Raw genomic sequence first — 17619 nt, 5'->3', positions numbered from 1 at the left:
TTTTGAAGTAAAGAAATTTTGATTTTATACAATTTTTTACTTTTGTTGTATTTTCTCGTAAAGAATTATTAGAAACACTGAGAAAAATGGTATAGCTGCTATAGCTAGAGATATATGGCTGGGAAGATATAGTTGAATTTGCAATAAAGTTTAGGTAGAACTGCAAACTAGATAGCTAAGATGTATAAGACATCTGTCTCCTGCAGACAGCAAATTTTGGAGATAATTCTATCCTCATTTGCTAAACATTCTAGCAGTCATGATGGAACAGCATATTTCCTATAATTAGTTTGCTCGTACAGCTAAAAATTCTAATCTAAAATAATTGTAGCATCAGTTTTATGCGTATAAATTGAAATGCATTTTCAAAATTACCGCCTTGCATTAGTACGTACAACACTAACGCCAACTTTTCCGTAAATAGAAGAACCTCGTGCCTCGCGTCGTGTGGCTTGTCAGAGTTAAAAAATGAATAATACATATAAACAGTAATGTAACACCAATGATAGAACCGATTACGGAAATAAGAGAGGTTTTGATTATTTGGAATCTCCAGAATTATATTGAAGCTTTCAAAGGAAAGTGAGTATTCGTTTATCAGTGCGCGTATAACCTAAAAAGATGTTTATTTACCATTTCTTTTCGATACGCCCTATTGTACATATTGATTTGTAATGACTAAATCTTGTTATTTTAAATTGAAAATTTTTAATTCTTAAGTCATGTATGTATCTAATACATAAATAAAGATTCAAGTATTTATATACATAATTCATATACATATTTTTGCGTCATAATACCTAAAAATATATCGGCCCATTAGCTAGAAAAAAATATAGGAACTTCAGCCAGAAAACGCAGCTAGATAGGCTGTCAAGTTTAGCTATATTTTTCACCTAGAATGTCTATCTGAATCTGGTTAGGTGTGACACCTATAGTTTTTTAACAATAGAAATGTAGACTTGACAGCTAAATTTTCTAGATACAGTACCTATATTTTGCCTGCAAGAAAATCTGTTCAATACAGCCAAAAACTTACGGACACTTGCAAAGGAGGGCACTTAGTTTAAATTTGTAGAAAAATGTTCTACGTCATTTATACACGAATCTTATCAATACGGAAGCGATGATTCGCAAAATTGTCTAACTTCAAAAAAATGTTAAATTAATTAAGCAGTGACAAATTTTGCTTGGTCGGTATTTTATTTTCCTGTTTGGGAAGAGGAAATAAACCTAGGTTCCTTTCTTTTCTAACAAATCTCATTTGCATTGCCCCTAGCGAAAACAATCTGCGTCGGTCAAGACACATACGCCACGACACTGACGTAGAACCTGCCCAACGATGTTTGTCGAAAGCATTTAATTACCACAATTTTCGTCAGACCTTACGCTTGACTATAGAATGTTCGTTAGAATTTCATTAGCAGTGGAGATTCATCTCAGACGGGCTTTGTTGCTATGTAATTTTGTTCTTTTCGTAGACATGTAACAATTTAGAAAGCAAATTCGACTTTTAGAGACGAGAATTCTTAACCACATTCAAAAATAAAGTTCTTTATTTATAATGTAAAAAATAAAATAAAAATACACGATTATAAAATAAATTATTGTACAAAGTATTTAAATGGGATGAGATTCAGCACTAAATCACCAAACCCAGAGGCCATGAACTAATGTTAGCTACTTCCTTTTCAATACTAGAGGGGATATACCTTTGCCTGGTATTCCATGTAATTGCTAGCATTACAGGAAACTTGGGTCACCTGATTAATGATACTGCTAGTATATTTCGATCTCAAGTCAGGAGCTCCCCCTATCCACCTCGGTTCTCGTTGACTCTTTCTTATTTTTGGTTGGTATAGTTCGCTTATGTATTTTGGATATTCACTAAAACAACCAGCATGCGATCCTCCAGGGTTTTTTGGAAACGGGACGTAAATCCGACCAGTGCCAATAACCTTACCCAGCTTCTTATGAGGTCGTACATAAGTAGGTCCAATTTTTGTTGAATGATACGGATTTGGTGGAAAGAAGTCCAAAGGCGAACTTGTTGAAATAAACTTTCCAACTTTGGTTGCTATAATGAAAAAAAAGTTTTAACGCAGATTAGAGATGTAAGAAAACCGAAATGAACCTTTAGGTAGGCTTCTAGAAAGGCTACATTCTTGATACAATTCCTTTTCAAATTTAAAACAGAAAAGAGAAGGATAGACTCCGCAAAGAATGAGTGGAGTTAAGAAGTACTACAAATCTAGAATTTTTCCAAGTGTGGAATTCCCTGTCTGGCATAAACATTTGTGTCGGGCTGAGAAACTAAGTCAGTGTACATGTGTTAGTGTACGTGTGCATATATATCTTGCTCTTCTGTGCGCCATGACAGGGCTATGTTCGTGTGAATATAGTAGGAGACGCTGTAAACGACTAAGTTGCGCGCGCAACACATTTCTCCTCTTCTGAATTTGAAAACTCGAAGGTGCACGATTACCGGTCGGAGCACTTCGGCGATTTTATTTATGTATCTATCTGCTAACAGCTAACAGCTTTGAAATAAATTCAGGAGATTGGGATTTTAATATTTTCAGATTTCGATGCTGACGATTCTCATGATTAAAAATTAATCGTATATATTGGTTAAGTTGGAAAATCGTTTTTTTTCATAGAACATTAATTTTTTGGTAAAAAATTCACCTTTTCCCTTGAAAATTTGTTTTTTCTTGTTCAATTCAATTTTTTAGCACAGTTTTTATCTGGAAATTGTACTATTCCATTTTTGGTTGAAACTTTATCCTGTACATTGTATTAGTTAAAACACCAATTATTTGATAGAAAATTAATTTATTTTGTTGAAAGGTAAACTTTTGGGTTGAAAATGTATTTATTGTGTTAATTAGATTTTTTTTTAAGATTCATAATTTTAGTTAAAGACTGCAGACTCAACTGTTTTGTGCAAAATTTTTCTGTTTGGATGAGTTCGACAGTTTTTTATAAAATAATGTAAGCCGTTTTTGTTGAAGATTCATAATTTTAAATGAAAATTCATCTCCTTCGTTAAAAATTTAAGGATTTAGTTGAAACTTCGCTTGTTTTTTAGTTGAAAATGAAACTGTTTTCTTACACCGTTCGATTTTCAAAATTGTCAATTCGTAAATAAGACTTTTGAGTTTGGATTTATAAATTAAAATGTAAAAATGAATAATATAAAGCGAGTGAAAATATACGAATGCAATTTATAATTTAAAAAGTTTCCAATTAAAAAATAATTGTGATTAATTCATTTTTATTGATCAAAAGGATTCAGTCTTCAACATTAAAAAATTTATTTATTTATTCTTCAATTCAAACATTGAAAGTAAGTTTATATTTTTTAACCAGAAGCCCTTGAACTATTCCGTTTAAAAATAAGTTTACACTTTTTTGTAAAAAAATCAGCTTTTTGGCTTTGAAATTCAACAATTTAAAAAAATCCTTATTGACTGAAAAGTCAACTCTTGTGTAAAATTAATATCTTTTTGGATGAGCTCAACAGTTTTCAATTCAAACTTTTTTTGTTGAAGATTTATCATTTTAGTTGAAAATGTAATTCATTTGTTGGAAATTTTTTATTCTTTTTTTTTAGTTGAAAATTCAATTATTTTGATAATAAGTTAATTTCTAACATTTGAAAAGAGTATTTGAAAAGATTTAAAAAATTTAAAAAAAGGAATCAGGACGATTTTAAAGCAATTTTTTTATTTTACAGTCTTTTTAATTTTAGGAAAAAAATCTATTTAACACAATAAATCAATTTTCAACCCAAAAGTTTACTTTGCAACAAAATAAATTAATTTTCTATAAACTAATTGGTGTTTTAACTATTACAATGTACAGGATAAAGTTTCAACCGAAAATGAAATAGTACAATTTCCAGATAAAAACTGTGCTAAAAAATTGAATTGAACAAGAAAAAAAAAAAATTTCAACAAAATTGTTACATTTTCAAGGGAAAAGGTGAATTTTTGACCAAGAAGATTAATGTTCTATAAAAAAAAACGATTTTCCAACTTAACCAATATATACGATTAATTTTTAATCAATCATATAACAGTTACATTTTCAGATAAAGATAAATAATTTTTAACAAAAAAAAATAATTTTAAACAAAGTTGTTAAATTTTCAACCAATCAGATGAATTTTCGACCAAGAGAATTGATGATCTACAAAAAAAGACAAATCTTAATCAAAATACATGAATTTTTAAAGAAATTATTTAATTTTAAAGTAAAAAAAGACGAATTATTTAACAAACGTAGAATTTTTAAGCGAAAAATATGAGTTTTCAATGAAAGAGTTAAACTTTCAATCAAATAGTTAAATTTTCAACAATAATTAAAAAACCTTGTTAAAAAAACGTATTTTTTTTACAAAGTAGTTCAACTGTTAGTGAAATAATCGACTTTTAAACCCAAGTAGATGTACAGTTGATATTTTAAGCGAACAATTGCATTTTTAACCAAAAATGATACATTTTCAACCAAAAAGATTAAATTTCTACTAAACAAGGTCAATTTCTAACAAAATACATGAGCTTTCAACAAAATTATTTAATTTAAAAAAAAAAAGAGTATTTTCACCCCAAAATTAACGTTTTAGTCTTTAACAATATAGTTGCAGTTACAACAGAACGACTTACAACCATAAAATATTTATAGTGGATAATTCTACCGAAAAATGTAATTTTTTATCAAAAAGTATAAATTTTTCATAAAACAATTTAATTTCTACAAAGAAAGACGACCTTTTAACAAAACACATGATTTCTTAACCAAAAATGGTATTGATTAATTGTCAGTTTCAAAAATGTATTTTCAACGAAAGAGATGAATCTTCAAATAAAAAAAAATAAAAATTTTAAAAAAGTAGTTGAACTTTTGATAGAAAAGAGGACTTTTTTTACAAAGTAGTTACATTTTCAACAAAATAATTAATTTTTGAATCAAATAATTGAGTTTTTATCCAAACGAGATGAATTACAAAATCGCCAATTTCTTTAATTTCTTTCAAATGCGGATTAAGTTATAAATAAGACTATTCTAATATAACATAATTATAATATTATCATTATTAATATATATATATTAGCATTAATATTTATATAATTCATATTTTATACATGAAATAACATAACCTCAAAATATACGGATATCAAGAGAAGCGCCATCTATTCAAATCATGAGAATCTTCAGGATCGAAATCTGGAAATATTAAAATCCCAATCTCCAGAATTTATTTCAATGTAGTTAGCTGTTAGCAAGAGATATATAAATAGAATCGCCGAAGCGCTCCGACCGGCAATCGTGCACCTTCGAGTTTTCAAATTCAGAAGAGTAGAAATGGGTTGCGCGCGCAACTCTGTCATTTACAGCGTCTCCTACCATATTCACACGGACATAGTCCTGTCATTGCATTGGACCACATCTCGTTTCAGATCTGGGATTACTGCACTTACGACTGCGCCCCGAGGTACACCAAACTCTCGCGTTCAGTCACTCCGTTCTCAGCCTTCCTGGAACTGCTGGCTCATAAAGTTTCTCAGGGGAGCCGAGCGAGAGCGGTTGGGACATTACACACACACACGCACACACACACACATATATATATATACGTCGGGGTCACCACTTCGGTTCGGTTTTGATTCCTCTAGAATCAAACCGAAGGTCCCTGTACCAAGGGTTTCTGCTGAATATGGTTACAAAAATAAATAGGCAGTCGCGGACAATTGTCCAGGGGTGGTCCCGAAGGAATTAACCCCCAAGCGGAGGTGTGAAAACCGTGTCGAAAGCTGAATCGCACCTGGGTGAGGTGTCTAGAACGGTGACTTTGGGATACCAGGCGACCTCTGAGAGTAAGCAGCCTTATCCTTGCATGCGGGGCTCTACAAGGATGGACGAACCCCTTTCCGTAGCTTCTCGTGAGAACAACAATGACAACACCAAACATAGATGTAGTAAGTGCGGTTCAAAACAACAGAACGTGCAGGGCTCCCGACAATGGTTCGGCCAACAATGCCGACCAATCTAGAGCTGGGGGAGCCAATGAAAATGGATTCAATGCGATGGATCAGCGGGATCTCGTCACCTTTGGGTGGACGGAGCGACTGAATCACGACTTGCTAGACTGCTACGATGCGAGTGTGGCCCGCGAACGGGGTTACATGGCACGGCTGCATGCTCTGTGGTGAGAGAAACACCCGGAGCTATCGCACTTTTCGCAGCAACGTCTGCGAAACCATGCTGAACTACTCCGTGAAAGGGGCTATGTAAGCGGAACGCCTACTGTACCACAGCTAGAACAAGCCGGCAACAAAGAAAGAGAGGCGACACTAAGACCAACGGCGGGCAGGCATCCAATAGATGAAGAGCGATGCTTTACGACCCGGAGAAACATCAACACCAAGGTTTCTCTCAACCCTAAAGATCGGGCTGAAATGGATGACGAGCTTCGTGGACATTTTTTCGGTGAATCCGACCTCTGGGCTGTCAATTATTGTGTGTATAATGCAGCGAGAGCTTTGGCCGATGCGAACCGTAAAACGAAAGCAACGGCTGATCATAAGACCAAAAGACGAATGCATCAACTTGCCATAAAGATAGGCTGGGCAAGACAGTACGCGTCCCGCATTCAATGTGTGATTGACCACATCACATCTGGCAGAAATTTTACCGCCAAGGTTCGAAAGTTCGCGCGCGAACTCCGGATCCGTTATCACACACTTAACAAGTCAAAGCTGCTAACCATCAGGCAGCATATTGTTGAGAGAATACGGATACTATCTGACGCTAAGAGAAGTCTAGAGCGGAGGGAGAGGTGGGTCGGAGAAAATCAATAGTTTCTCTCTGACCCATTTCGACTCTTCCAAGACCCTCCAGTTACTGTCGAACACTCACACAAACCAGAAGAGGTCGAAGTATTTTGGAGAGAAGTCTACGAAGTTCAGCATAGACTGGACGAAGACTCAGAAAATATAAATAGCTTCAAGGAGTTATGTGTTGCCCTCATAACACCTGATAAAGAATGCCCACCCATCACTACCGAGGAGGTGAAAAAAGTATTAAGAGGGATGAAGAACTATTCCGCACCGGGACCAGATTGTATCAAAACCTTCTGGTGGAAGAAGTTATCTTCAACCCATCAGCATTTGGCCCGTATTTTCAACTCATATTTGAAGTCGGAAGAGCCGATTCCGGAGTGGTTGGTGGAAGGGTGCACAATACTCCTGCCGAAAATAGGCAACTTAGCTGACTCGAAGAACTACAGGCCAATAACTTGTCCGAACACGCTTTATAAGATATTCACAGCTATCCTAAATGATAGGATTGTTCGGGCAATTGAACCTGTGTGGCAAGAAATGTATGAACAACGAGGCTCAAAGAAAGGCGTAGCCGGATGTCGGGAGAACCTGCTCATCGATAGACGTGTCTGCAAAGATGCAGCATTCTAGCAGCGTGACCTATCGATGGCCTGGATTGATTATCGGAAAGCTTTCGATTCTACATCCCATAGACTGTCTTTTGGAAATCTTAAAGGTTCATCCGCAAATAGTTGGGTGCATAGAGAGATTGATGCCGCTTTGGAAAACCAGATTTACTATCTCATCCGGAAAAAATCGTCCGACAACTAACAAGGTCACGTTTCAGAGAGGTGTCTTTCAGGGCGACACCATGAGCCCACTCCTCTTTTGCCTTACATTATTGCCACTATCTCTAGCACTACGCCATTCCGACGGGTACTTGTGCGGCAAACCTGCATATCGAAAGTACAAGGTCACTCATGTATTTTACATGGACGATCTTAAGATCTACGCTAAAGACAGAGAGAAACTGCATCTAGCTCTGGGGATTGTCGAACGATATACTAAGGAAATTGGAATGGAATTTGGGTTAGACAAATGCGCCAAGGTTTATTTGAAGCGAGGAAAACTTAATGGCATCCCTGAAGATCCTGAGCTCGTTGATAGAAGCGCCATACGACACCTTTGCGCTGGAGAGACTTATACACAGACTTATACATACTCTTGATATCGGTACAAGAAAGGTTATGCACATGAAAAGAAGCATGCCTCTTAAGTCTTCCTTTCCGCGACTGTACATCTCACGCGGTCCAGGGGGTCGCGGAATATTGAGTCTTGAATGTCTTTACGACAGGATTATTCTGGGTACAGCACATAGAGTTGCAAATGGAAGACACCCTCTTCTTAAAATGGTCAGGAATCACGAGGAAGTAGGCAAAGGAGCATTTCTGTACAAAGCAGCGGAGGAGGCTGCTGAAACACTCGGACTTGACTTCAGTATTAGGAGTGAGCAAAATGCATCAAATCTAATCCATCTCGAGTACTCACTCCTGAAAACCCGGATTAAGAAAGCACAAGATAAAAACTTTCGTGAACAGCTCCTAGATAAGAGGATGCACGGTATCTTTCACAGAAATGTGAAGGATCAGTCAATGTCTTGTGAGCCAACGTTTGCTTTCCTTAAATCGCCCGGATTGAAGTCTGGTACAGAGGGTTTCATTTTTGCATGCCAAGACGGTGTCATTTCCACCTTAACATACCGTCGTCACATTTTGAGCCAAGACATTCTGATGATAGCTGCAGGGCGTGCCATGCACACCCCGAGCATTTAGCTCACACACTATCTAGTTGTCCAAAGCACGCGGGAACGACCTACATTCAAAGGCACAATGCGGCACTAAGAGTACTTTATTACCATCTCTGTCACTCCTACGGCATTCACCTTAATATCGCTCCTCTAAATGCTCCTATGGAAATTGAGTCAATTGTCGAGAATGGGAAGTGCCGTATATACTGGAACTTTATATTCTCGACAATTGTTTCTGTTTCTTCGAGAAGCGAACCATGTTCGTTATCGAATTTTCAGCACCAACTGACAAAAACATCATAGCCAAGGAGAGTGAATAGAAAGAGAGGTATCGAGACCTTATAAGGGAGTTGCAACGATTGTATTCGGTATATTCTGTTAAACTGATCGTCCTTATTATCTGCGCTCTTGGAGGTGCCAAGCTTTCACTTGCTAATAGCCTAAAAAGCATCCCTGCGTGTCAAAAATATGCTAGAACACTTGCGGGAAAAATGCAGAAGGCGGTTGTCTTTGGGTCGCTCCGTGTTTTTAGGGTCCACGAGGCTTTTGCTGGATCGCCGTATTGATTCCTTTACAGACTGTAACCACCTATCTCACGGTTGTGAGACGTGGTTATGGCTGAAATTTTACCGCGATTTCGCTGGAAGCGGGTGCAATTTTTCAGATTAGCACCCGCTCCCGGCGAAATCCTGCGGTTGTCCTTATGACAAACTTTTAATTATAAATATAGGGTGTCTAAAAAGTCCCAGAAAGGTTGGACATTTTCTCAGGTAAAATATTTTTCAAAAAAGTCAAGGTCATTCCTGAAGTCAATTTCAACGAGGAATTCAATGGACACCTTCATTTTGACCTTGAAGTTGACTTTCATTGATTTTTTAAGGTCATCTTTGTTTTTTAAAATGGAAATCCCTTTTTTTACATCTGCAATCGATAGAGCGGAAAATTCCACGTTCAGGTACGTACTTAAGTTATAGGTCAATTGTAACGTTTAAAGTTATTTAGAGGTGATTTGAAATTAACAAAGTTTTCCAAGAGGTCAGTGTAATTCCTGAAGTAAATTTTATCGAAGAATTCAATGGTGACCTGCATTTTGACCTTAAAGTTGAGCTTCATAGCTTTTTAAAGGTCAATTTTATTTTTTTTTTTAATGGGAACCCCGTTTTTTTACATCTGCAATCGATAAGGCGGAAAATTCTACGTTCAGGTACGTACCTAAGTCATAGGTCAATTGTAAAGTTCAATGTCAGTTGGAGGTTATTTGAAATTAACAACGTTTTTCAAGGGGTCAGTGCAATTCTTGAAGTAAGTTTCAACGAGAAATTCATTTTTGAGCTCTGTATTGATCTTGGCGATGATCTTCAAGGTTTTTTCAAGGTTTTTTCCAAGCAGTTTACGTTTACGTTTAGCATTACCCAGGAACAACGACGTGGACGTAGTAAATTCTGTTTCCTTTGGGATGCTTAATTAGCGGTAGTTCCTTTGCCTCTCACGCTTTAGTTAAGATGTTCGAACTGAAAACCTTGAGCTTCTTGACAAAAAGCTATGCGATTGTAAAAATGAGTTACAGCATTACGAATCATCTCCCTATCAATCAAAGTAGCCTATTGACGAATCCGATTCTGCAATTTGACTAAGCTTTGTGGTTGCGTTGAGTATACTTTGCTCTTTAAATAACCCCAAAAAAAATTGTCGAGAGGGTCAGATCAGGATATCTAGCAGGCCACTCGATTTCACCCCTTCTTCCAGTCCACCTTTGAGGGAACTGAGTATACAAATATGCTCGAACCTTCCTACCGTAATGAGCCGCTGCTCCGTCCTGCTGGAACCAAATGTTTTGAAAATTATCGCCTGTAATCTCCCTTATTCTTGGTACAATTTGGTTTCTGAGAAACTGTTCATATGCACGGGCATTGAGCTTACTATCGATAAAGAAAGGGCCTATCAATGCATCGTTCAAGATACCAGCCCAAACATTAATTTATTGTGGATATTGTGTGTGACTCTCCAACATACAATCAGGATTTGTGTCGGACCAATATCTACAATTTTGCCTGTTAACTTCACCTTTTAAAGTGAAAACAGATTAATCTGAAGATACTGTATTGTACAAGAATAGAGCATCTCTATCAATTCTGTCCATCATAATTTCACAAAATTCAATTCGACGATCAGTATCGTCGAATTGAGCTCTTGTCCCAGATGAAATTTGTAAGGATAAAAATTAATGCTTTTTAAAATGTTTCGCACTGTCTCAGGAGCAACGTCACGCTCATCACTAGTTCGACGTAAACTAAGGTGTGGGTTTTCAACAAATGCTTGGGCTATGTCCATCTGCATGTCCTCAGATCCTGCAGATTTTGGCCGATCAGTCCTCTGAAGGTCCTTGATAGATCCATGATTCATAAAGCGCCTTACAGTTCTTTCAATTGTTGATTTTGAGACAGGATTTAACCCTTCTCCATTACGAAAAGTGCGATTAAAAAGCAAACAAATTTGATCATAAGTTCGAACTCGATCTCTCCAACCACGCATCATTAATACAGATATCGTCTCTCGTTCCGAAAGTTTAGCTTGCGCCATAATAATATTTTCGCGAAAGATATTAAGTATGTACTCGTAATATGTAAATTTAGTTTCGATTCGTAATATTCATATAAAAAACGGTATAGGAATAATGGTATCGCCTCAGGTATTGACTTAGGTATCGAAAAACGGTATAGGACAGAGCTCACATTGAATTCCTCGTTGAAATTTACTTCAGGAATTACACTAACCTCTTGGAAAACTTTGTTAATTTTAAATAACCTCTAACTGACCTTCAACGTTACAATTGACCTATGAGTTGGGTACGTGCCTGAACGTAGAATTTTCCGCTCTACCGATTGCAGATGTAAAAAAAGTGTTTCCATTTAAAAAACAAAGTTGACCTTAAAAAATCAATGAAAGTCAACTTCAAGGTCAAAATAAAGGTCACCATTGAATTCCTCGTTGAAATTTACTTCAGGAATTACACTAACCTCTTGGAAAACTTTGTTAATTTTAAATAACCTCTAACTGACCTTCAACGTTACAATTGACCTATGAGTTGGGTACGTGCCTGAACGTAGAATTTTCCGCTCTACCGATTGCAGATGTAAAAAAAGGGGTTTCCATTTAAAAAACAAAGTTGACCTTAAAAAGCAATGAAAGTCAACTTCAAGGTCAAAATAAAGGTCACCATTGAATTCCTCGTTGAAATTTAGTTCAGGAACGACCTTCACTTTTTTGAAAAATATTTTACCTGAGGAAATATCCAACCGTCCCTGGACTTCTTAGACACCCTGTATATTCCAATTAGAAACGAGTCAGGCAGCTCTCACTGTTTAAGTTTCAGTCTCCCCGAAACCAGTCCAAGGTTATTTGAAGGCAACCATCGACACTTGACTGAAAGCGTGAACTTTGGTATGTGTCGGTTTATATGAGATCAGTCAATTAAGTTTCGCGACCGAATATACTTTCTATTACCTGATTTAATTCCACTAATGAAATGCATTCATATTAAAGTATGGAAAATGATTAATTGCAATTTAAACAGAAATTTATTATTTATGTACAAAAAATGATTATAAAAGCAGGATACAATCTAAAAACAAGATCTTTTAGTGTGAAAAAGAGGTAGGCCTTCAAATATAAAATTCGAATAAAATTATTTAGCTGTGTGTTTCTCAAGAGTTCTGCAATAAAGATGTAAGAAGATTATTAACTCTCCGTCGGGCGCAACCCTAAAATTAACGAGTTCGGTCGAAATGTGCCTGACAGGCCACCTGTATTTACTCAAAAAGTAGATGAGAAATATATCTTAATAAACCTTAGCATGAATTTTTTGGGGTCGCTGATCACGATTCTGATGTCAAATTTTCAAAATTCAAAATGGCGACTCATCAATGTCAAAATCTCTGAATAGACCATTATATTTGTAACTTGTCTAAAACTTGACGTACCGGATACTTTAGAAGTCCTTGAAATTCGATGTAAGGGGGTTTTTAGGGTCGCTGATTACGAATTTGGTATCAGTTTTGAAAAAACAAAATGGCGGATTCAAAATCTCGGACTAATTTTCAAAAAATGACTCTATTGTACACAAAAATCAATGTAAGGGAGTTTTCGGGGTCGCTGATTACGAATTTGACATCAGTTTTCAGAAAAACAAAATTGCGGATTCAAAATAGCGGACAATTTTTTAAACTACTCCGTTATACTCAAAAATCACTGTAAGGGGCTTTTCGGGGTCGCTGATTACGAATTATGAGTCGACCGTTTTGAATTCGCTATTTTGTTTTTCCAAAAACTGATATTAAATTCGTAATTAGCGATCCCAAAAACACCCTTGCACTGATTTTTGTGTATAATGGAGTAGTTTTTTAAACATTAGTCCACCATTTTATATCCGCCAACTAGTTTTTTAAAATTAGTCAGACATTTTGCATCCGCCATTTTGTTTTTCCAAAAACTGATATCAAATTCGTAATCAGTGACCCTAAGAACCCCCGTATATCAAATTGCAATGGCTTCGAAAATACCCCGTACGTTAAGTTTAAGACAAGTTGCAAATATAATGGTCAATTCTGAGATTTTGCATTCCAATAGTTAAACATTTTCTTTGCGTAGAAGGAAGAAAACGCACAATGGTCTTTGTTCAGTTTTTCAAGTAACCAAAAATCAGATCAAAAATAAATTTGATTATATACAGTGTTTAAGTGAGGCATTTTTCAAATTTTATGATTGGGAGGAAAAAAATACTCTTCATGCATTTTCTATTTCCACAACTTTTTATTCGATTTTGACGGCCTAAATAGCAAACGGTTGTTTCATGTTTTTAATATTTGTCAATGATTGTATCTAAAACAAAAATTTATATTAATTTACGTAAAATCCAACGTGGGTGAACAATATTTATACAAACGTAGAAACCTGGTTCGTTAATTCTCTTAGATCATTCCCTACTGAAACTTCAGAAAAGTAATTCTGAGCTAGTGGTAAGAAATTTTCTTTTCCTAGTGAGAATTTATGTAATTTGTTTACACATAAACATATATACACTGACTATGGCTACAAAATATAAACGAAAAACAGGACTCAACGGAACTTCAAAGACACACCAGACCGCGGAATTAAATTCGACGCCCGTTCGTAACCTTGCTCTCGCTCGAAAAGGTGCAAGAATGGGGGTAGAAATATTTTAATTGTAATTTCATAATAATAAAAATAAAAAAGAAAAACAAATTAAAAAAGAGAAGAAAGGGCATATAGTTGGATGCCTTCTCATTTTTCTTTCCTCTTTTTCATTTTTGTCCGAGAAAAGAATTTTTATCTTTTTTTTTAGAAAAAGTTGATCTCTTTTTTCAAATTCCGATGAGGAACATTTTTCCAAATTTGGTTGTTGGATTCTTGGTATTATTTTTACGAATTATGTACATTATGTTGATTACTGAACCTTAAATAAGATTTTAAATTTGATTTTATTCTCATTTAAACTTCTTAAATTCATAATAATATTTTTCTATTTGAGCGCAAGTTTAGGATAAAACTAATCATGCATAAATTTATTATATAAGGAAATTAATATGCATTGAATTTGTGCCAATTAAAACTAAAAGAGGTACATTAAGCTAGCACCTCCACAATCGAATTTTTGAATTTTTCTTAGCTCAAATTTTTGGGTTTTTTTGGGCTGCAATTAAAATTTTTGGGTTCCTTTACTTTTATCAAAAAATCAATTTTCTTGTGAAGGTACCAGCTTAAATTAACCCAGCACCTCCGCTTCTTTACATCACTAAATGATAAAAATTCAATTACACCAGAATTTTGTGCTTTCTTTGGGCCCTTGAAATCCCCAAATTAAAATATTCCCAAACCAACCCTTAACATCCAAAATCAACCCCCTTCAAAAAATTGAAAATTTTCAGTAATTCATGAACAGGATATTTTTAGGACTTTTTTGGGCTCCCAGAAAATACCCACTTCGATTTTCGGGCTCCGACTCTTACAGAAAAAAATTAACTCCTTTGTAACACGCAGATATGAAATTGTCAAAAAAAAACTTTTATTAAGTTTTAGAGCTGGAATAGAGTCTCTGATTTTTGGGCTCCTTAAAAATACCCACCACGATTTTTGGGCTTCAACCCTTAACGTCGAAAATCAACCCCTCTCTGCCACGTAGATACTACTTTGTCAAAAAATCAATGTTTCTAAAATTTTTCAATGGAAATAGAGTCTTTGATTTTTTGGATCTTTAAAAACAGCCGCTACGAGTTTTGGGCTTAAACCCTTAACGTCAAAAATCAACCCCTCTCTACCACGTAAATACAACTTTGTCTACAAATAAATTTTTGTAGAATTTTTGAATGAAAATAGAGTCTCCGATTTTTGGGCTCCTGAAAAATACACACTACGATTTTTGGGCTTCAACCCTTAACGTCAAATAAACTCCTCTCTGCCACATAGATACAACTTTGTAAAAAATTAATTTTTCTAGAATTATTTAATGGAAATAGAGCCTCTGATTTCTGCGTTCCTCAAAAATACCCGCTACGATTTTTGGGCTTCAACCTTTAATGTCAAAAATCAACCCCTCTCTACCACGTAGATACAACTTTGTCAACAAATAAATGTTTCTTAAATTTTGCAATGCAAATAAAGTTTCTGATTCTAAGGCCCCTCGAAAATATTCGTTACGATTTTTGGGCTTCAACCCTTAACGTCGAAAATCAACCCCTCTACCACGTACATACAACTTTGTCAGAAAATAAATTTTTCTAGAATTTTTCAATGGAAATAGAGTCTCTGATTTTTGGGCTGCTTAAAAATAGCCGCTCCGATTTTTGGACTTAAACCCTCAACGTGAAAAATCAACCACTCTCTACCACGTAAATACAACTTTGTCTACAAATAAATTTTTGTATAATTTTTTAATGGAAATAGAGTCTCTGATTTTTTGGCTCCTCGAAAATATACGTTACGATTTTTAGGCTTCAACCCTTAACGTCAAAAATCAACCCCTCTCTACCACGTAGATACAACTTTTTGTAAAAATAAATTTTTCTAGAATTTTTCAATGGAAATAGAGTATTTCATTTTGGGGCTCCTCGAAAATACACACTACAATTTTTGGGATTCAACCCTTAACGTCAAAAATAAACCCCCCTCTGCGCCGTAGATACAAATTTGTCAAAAATAATTTTTTTCACATTTTACAATGAAAATAGAGTCTCTAGGTTTTGGGCTCATGGAAGATACGGACTACGAATATTAGGCTCCAGCCCTCAACGCCAAAAAACAACCCCTCTCTACCTCGGTCATACGTCTTTGACAAAAAATAATCTTTTTAAAAATTTTACAACAGGAATAGAGTCGATGATTTTTGGGCTCCCACTACGATTCTTGGGCTCTAACCCTCAACGACAAAAATCAACTTCTCTCTACCACGTGGATACGACTTTGACAAAAAGTAACCTTTTTGAGAATTTTGCAGATTCAATAACATCTCTGATTTTTTATTCCAAATTGTCTTGTAACAGAAATTATTATCTACTTGTTAATCCTTATTTTATAATATAATCTTAAAATCTTTATAATTTATACTCACATTTTGTCAACTAAAAAGGTTTTTAATCTGAAATTGTCGATTTCAAACGCTTATAATTTTTATTTTTCACGTATCTAAAGCTAAATGTCCAAATTCTTTGACAATGAAAAATGTACGCTTTAAAATTAAAATCCAAAATGGAATGTTTGCAAGCTAAATGTTTAAGAATTGTAAAAAGTGGACGATATAGCTAAAAAATATAAAAATTACATTTATTATTTGGGAAACTGTTAAATCAAATTTAGAAAATTTTTTTTCCTAATGTTTCTAAAACTGTCGGCAAACAATAAATTTACTGCCATTTCTCGGGGTTTCCCTGACCCGTCGAGTTCCCGGTCATTTTTCGGTTTCTTGGTTAGAGACCTGTTTAAGTATTATTTAAAGCTTTCTTCAGATATTGTTCACCCCCCTTCCCCCCATACTTATCGCTTTTTATATAGTAAGTGTATGCAAATTTAAAATTGTCTTTGCACTATAGACGATCGCCCCCTCCCCCAGGTGAATTAAGCAATACTTGAACCGACCCTCAACCGGCCGAGCTTCCACTTTAAAATTTTTACGATTTTCGACTTTTCAAGAGATGAAACGTGATCCGTTAAACACCAGAGATCGAAAATTTGTATGATTCCTTTATACTCTCATGAATGAGAATCTAAAAGTTCAAATTTTTTGGAAAGTGGACTGCACGTGCGGGTTTGTTATTGTCACACGAGCTCTTCATTATTTTACGCGTTATTTTGTTTATGCATTATGTGTTCTGTATTTTCATCTTCGCCTTTTTATATTCTGTATAAAAAATTTAATAAAAGAATAAATGTGTTTGTCTCGATCCTTCGACCGATTCAGAGCATCTTTTCGGTATCTGCGTTTCATTTATTTCCCTTTTTTACATTTTCCTTCTCAAAAATTGCAATGTCGGGATATGCGGAAACACGAGGTCGTCCGAAAAAAAGAAAGAATAAAGAAATTAAGGAAGTAGTGTTTAAATATAAAGAAGTGGTGGTCAAAGGAAATGGTAAAATTTGCAGTAAATTTATGTTTTGAAAAGGTTGTATGTACGTAACAGAGAGGGGTTCATTTTTGACGTTAAGGGTTGAAGCCCTTAAATCGTAGCGGGTATTTTCGAGGAACCTCAAAAACAGAGACTCTATTTCCTTTGAAAAATTCTAGAAAAACTTATGTTTTGAAAAAGTTGTATCTACGTGGGTTGATTTTTGACGTTAAGGGTTGAAGCCCAAAAATCGTAGCGGGTATTTTCGAGTACGAGGGTAGTTCAATAAGTCCTTAGAATGACCAACATATGGCGCGCGAATCGCTCCAAATCATCTGTTTTCAGTCAGCACCACTCCCGACTAGATATA

General features: G+C 35.3%; 1 protein-coding gene across 1 annotated transcript in view; it reads right to left on the bottom strand.

The window, feature by feature from the left end:
- Nucleotides 1-1611: 1611 nt before the first annotated feature.
- The window catches only part of LOC117173265 (UPF0602 protein C4orf47 homolog), a 34168-nt gene continuing 18160 nt past the window's right edge, over nucleotides 1612-17619 (bottom strand). The window contains exon 4 of the mRNA XM_033361740.1: nucleotides 1612-2077. Within this exon, the coding sequence (XP_033217631.1) occupies nucleotides 1698-2077 (380 nt within the window). The 3' untranslated portion in view covers nucleotides 1612-1697. The remainder of the gene's footprint in view (nucleotides 2078-17619) is intronic.

The sequence above is a fragment of the Belonocnema kinseyi genome, chromosome 1, assembly GCF_010883055.1.
Source record: "Belonocnema kinseyi isolate 2016_QV_RU_SX_M_011 chromosome 1, B_treatae_v1, whole genome shotgun sequence".
Lineage (NCBI taxonomy): Eukaryota > Metazoa > Arthropoda > Insecta > Hymenoptera > Cynipidae > Belonocnema > Belonocnema kinseyi.
The sequence above is the reverse complement of the archived record's forward strand: the minus strand, read 5'-3'. Positions and strand labels throughout refer to the sequence as shown.